The sequence below is a fragment of the Elephantulus edwardii genome, unplaced genomic scaffold (genome assembly GCF_000299155.1).
Source record: "Elephantulus edwardii isolate Elephantulus edwardi_28Jun2011 unplaced genomic scaffold, EleEdw1.0 scaffold00144, whole genome shotgun sequence".
NCBI lineage: Eukaryota > Metazoa > Chordata > Mammalia > Macroscelidea > Macroscelididae > Elephantulus > Elephantulus edwardii.
In genome coordinates this window covers 108280-113141 of record NW_006399894.1, presented here as the reverse complement: position 1 = coordinate 113141, position 4862 = coordinate 108280, and the positions used below count along the sequence as shown (strand labels likewise).

Genomic DNA, 4862 nt, shown 5'->3' with positions numbered 1-4862 from the left:
AGGTGGTAGCTATAAGGGGGGGAAAGTGGTCAGATTCTAAATGCATCCAAAAGCAGAAGCCATAGAGCTGTGGGTTTGAGAGCAAGTGGATCGCTGGGCAGCAGTTTGGAGATGAGGGAGGTGGAGTAAAGTTTGGGGTGAGGAGGGGAGAACAGGTCAGGAACTCAGGCTGGAGAAGCTGTAGTGTGTGTTCCCGGGGAAGGGAGCAATTGGTGTGTCTTCTCACGAACTTGACCTTCCCTCCTCTCTCTGTTGCAGGTGTTCCTCCAGCCTTGCTGCCCAGAGCCAGCCTGGGGGTGTGCCTGGGCCCACCCAGCCCTGGAATGACCTCAGCCAATCAGGCCAACCCCTACAGCATTGTGTCCTCTGAGGAGGACGGGCTGCATCTGGTCACCATGTCAGGTGCCAACGGCTTTGGCAACGGGAAGGTGCACACAAGGCGCCGGGGCCGCCCCCGCTTCGTCAAGAAGAGTGGCCAATGCAATATTGAGTTCGCCAACATGGATGAGAAGTCTCAGCGCTACCTGGCTGACATGTTCACCACCTGCGTGGACATTCGCTGGCGCTACATGCTGCTCATCTTCTCCCTGGCCTTCCTTGCCTCCTGGCTGCTGTTTGGTGTCATCTTCTGGGTGATCGCAGTGGCGCATGGTGACTTGGAGCCCGCCGTGGCTGAAGGCCGGGGCCGCACCCCCTGTGTGCTGCAGGTCCATGGCTTCATGGCAGCCTTTCTCTTCTCCATTGAGACCCAGACCACCATTGGCTATGGGCTGCGCTGCGTGACCGAGGAGTGCCCCGTGGCCGTTTTCATGGTGGTGGCGCAGTCCATCGTGGGCTGCGTCATCGACTCCTTCATGATTGGCGCCATCATGGCCAAGATGGCCCGGCCCAAGAAACGGGCGCAGACACTGCTGTTCAGCCGCCACGCTGTGGTGGCCCTGCGTGACGGCAAACTCTGCCTCATGTGGCGGGTGGGCAACCTGCGCAAGAGTCACATCGTGGAGGCCCACGTGCGTGCCCAGCTCATCAAGCCACGCGTCACGGAGGAGGGCGAGTACATTCCCCTGGACCAGATTGACATCGACGTGGGCTTTGACAAGGGCCTTGATCGCATCTTTCTAGTCTCGCCTATCACCATCCTGCATGAGATTGATGAGGCCAGCCCGCTGTTTGGCCTCAGCCGGCAGGACCTGGAAACAGATGACTTCGAGATCGTGGTCATCCTGGAGGGCATGGTGGAAGCCACAGCCATGACCACGCAGGCCCGAAGCTCCTACTTGGCCAGTGAGATCCTCTGGGGTCACCGCTTTGAGCCAGTGCTGTTTGAGGAAAAGAACCAGTACAAGATCGACTATGCACACTTCCACAAGACCTACGAAGTGCCCTCCACACCCCGCTGCAGTGCCAAGGACCTAGTGGAGAACAAGTTCCTGCTGCCCAGCGCTGGCTCCTTCTGCTATGAGAATGAACTGGCCTTCCTGAGCCGTGATGAGGAGGACGAGGAGGACGGAGACCAGGACAGCTGCAGCCGTGATGGCCTTAGTCCCCAGAACAGGCACGAGTTTGACAGGCTGCAGGCAGGCGGAGGCAGCAGCCTTGAGCAGCGACCCTACAGACGGGAGTCAGAAATCTGAGCTGACCCCAGCCAAGGTCTAGTGCCTGCCCTGCCAGGGAATGGCCAGTGCCCCGCGAGGGTCTGAGTTTGAGCAGAAGGGCTGAGAGCCCAGGTTGCAGACTCAGTAGTCTATTAGTCGTTTTCCATTTCTTTACAGTCTCCTTGGAGGTTGATGGAAGAGTAAAATGTCCCAGGCATTAGGGACTGGGCCGGAGGAGTAGGGACATGGAGGTGGGTGCAGACGTAGGTGTTGGGCTGCACTGAGGCCAGAAATGATGAAAGAAGTGAAGCAGGTGGTCCGACTCCGGTTGGCAGAGCTGAGTGACTGCACAGAGCTCTAGTGCCCTTCACTGGTTTGTAGCATGGAGAGAAACACCAGTTCCAGTTTTCTCCATCTTAGCTTGGGTAAGACTGTTAAAAAATAAATTAAAGTGTGATTCCACTTTTTTTTTATCTGTTGTGGGGGGTGGGAAATTATAGGATTCCGCTGATAAGCCAGGATTCAAGAAGCTGGATGGAGGTTCCGGAAGGCTCTCTGAGGCTGGACTGGTCCGTCCTTAAGAAGGCCTGCACATGAGTGCAAGGCAGCAGCCCCACGTGACACAGAGATTACATGGCAGTGTCTTCCCACTAAGATTACTTAGATGCCATGATGATAGTAGAGACATCAAGATATACTCATGATCATAATAAAAGCCTTCTAGATGGGATGTGTCAGAGAACACGAGTCTTGAGTTTGACTCTGTATCTTAGAGATGCTACCAGGATGAAAGAGATGAAACCACGGAGAGGTTTCTTCCCCATCCCACATTTTCTGTACGTTTGATTCCTCCTCTGTTTCTGCCCGGGAGCCTTCATCCCCTCCACAGTGAGAGAGCAAGGTGGGAAAGGTGAGAATAGTTGGCATTTGGGAAAACTGGTTCTCCAGACTGATATAACAGGAAAGAAAATATAACCTGACCCTACTTGGCTTATGGAGTGAGCTATGTATTCGAGATGCTGACTTGTCTGGTGGAAGCTGTTTCTTGTAACTGCCCATCCTGCTCTTCTCTGCTTCCACAGCCCTATTGAGAAACTCCTGCCAGTCCATCCATCCTGCATATCATCTCCCTCCCCCATGGGCTGGCACAGGTGAGAACAGGTGTACACAGCCAGGCTGTGGTTTGCTGGCAGAGGAAAGATCTGAAGTACACAACATCATCCCCACCTTTCTTCAGTGTCAAACTGACATGCCTGGGGAATGTATTGAAAAATCAACCAAATAAGGAAAAATTCCTTCCAAGCTACAAGGTCCTCTCTCCCTTAAAACATTGGAGGGGAAGATGCTTTAATGGTGGCGAGCTACTCATGAGCCCCCTTCTTTCTGTGAGCATGGAAACAAATTACAACATAATTCACTCTTGGCAGAGAAAGATAGATGGGTCCAGGCCCTGGAGTGGACTGAAGCCCTTTAGCCCAGGATCTTAAGGAAGAGTTTGTCCCTTTCATCATCAGGCAGGCAGGAAATGTGTGGTTTTACCTGCCTATCTTAGTCTTATCAGCCTATGCCTGAGGATGTCCTGGAATAGGAAACTCAGGAACTCTTACCCAACTGTCCTTTGCAAGTGGAGAAACTGAAGCAGAGCAGAGAAGGGACTGACTGAGGATGTATGGTGAGAGTGAGCGGGGTGGGAGTAGTGCAGGCAAAAGTCAAGGTCTGCGTGGGCTTCTTGCCTTTTCTTCCTTCTCACTGAAGCTAAAGGTGACCTGGCACTGAGAACTGGGTCCTAGGGTGCTATATATGTACTTTCAGTCTCCTATGAGTGGCCGGCCAGTGCCAGGAATCCCGGAGACATTCAAACTCCCATCTGTATCCGAAATAGACCCAGCCTCAAACCCCAACCCTCATTTGTGGTCTGAAGGTCCAGCTGCAGCAGGTGGGAACAACTCTGTTTCTTTAGACCTGCAGGAGGAACCTCAGTTCCTCTCCCAAGTCTTGTCTCTTTCCTGAGTGACCAAGTGGCAGAGCCAAGAGCGGATGTTGCACATTGATACCACAGGCCTGTCATCCGCCCTGTCCTGTCAGATTCTCAGCTAAGGCCTGGACTCGGCAGGAATGACCACAGTCTTATGGTGCTTTGTTCAGCTGCCTTTCTGGGGACAGATAGATAGCTTTCCTCTCTTCTCCATGCCAGGCCAATTTCAGGCTGATGCTCCACTTCCACCCCCACTGCAGGACCACTCCTTGTTCAGCTCTGTGCCTGGTGCACCCTCTGCTCAGACATGGGCATCCTCTTCTGGTCTTCCTACTCCATGCTACACTCTTAATCTCTGTCCTCTGGGAAAACAGCCAAAGGCAGATAATGATGGTTGTTATGTATCATTGAGGTGGAACCAACTCATAGCTGGACCTCCAGCGCATTTTCAGAGACAGTAGATTGCATGGGAGCAGATTGTCCATCTTTCTCCCATGGGGCAGCTGGAAATGGAGCCCATTTTAAAACTCTCCTGCCCTCAATTCTTCTTCTCTCTTTCTATACATGTATTTATTTATTTGTTACTATGCTAACAACCAAATAGTTTCCCTCTTTAGTGCATTTGGGAGGTGAGGTGAGGGTAGATTGGAAGAGCTGCACGTTCAGGAAGGGCATGATCAGGGATGTGTATGTATGCAGTGAGTGTGTGGGAGTGTATCTGTGCAGGTACCTGTGTTTTATGCATGTGCGTGTAGGTACATATGCATGCACCAGTTTCATGGGCTGCCCCAGGCAGTGGAATTTCAAGGTGCTCTTACAAAGGTTAGAGATGGCCCAGGGCATAGAGCATTTGGTGCTCCCTCCAGCTCACGTATTTGTACCCATGAGCATGGCTCAGGTATATGGATTTGTGTATGAAATTAGTTGTGTATGAGTGAAGAATGTGTCTATTGTCTATTAACGATGCAGGGAGTGTGAGTGTCGTAGAAGTGTGCGTCACAATGATGTCTGCAATAGATGAGTCCATGGTTGCTATGTACACACATGTGCAAATGTGTTTGTGCACATGTGTGCTGCTTGTCGTGTGTTGAGGTGGAGCAATTTAAATTTTCCCTGCCAGTAAGGCTCACTTCCATCAGAATGGACACTGGCTAGGGGCATTGATCTCACTAGACCACTCTGTCCCCTGGACTCCACCTAGCTGCACATGTATGTATGAGGTGAGGGCTCTATTCCTTTATGCAAGGTGATACCTACCTGGAGGTGAGTGTTCACGTGTGGATTATGGATAG

At 52.1% G+C, this 4862-nt stretch overlaps 1 protein-coding gene across 1 annotated transcript; it reads left to right on the top strand.

The window, feature by feature from the left end:
- The first annotated feature begins 307 nt into the window (after positions 1–307).
- On the top strand, positions 308–1765 carry LOC102857312 (ATP-sensitive inward rectifier potassium channel 12-like). Its single transcript, XM_006894463.1, has one exon. The coding sequence runs from the start codon at positions 324–326 to the stop codon at positions 1632–1634; it is 1311 nt and encodes a 436-aa protein (XP_006894525.1). The 5' UTR covers positions 308–323; the 3' UTR covers positions 1635–1765.
- Positions 1766–4862: the final 3097 nt, after the last annotated feature.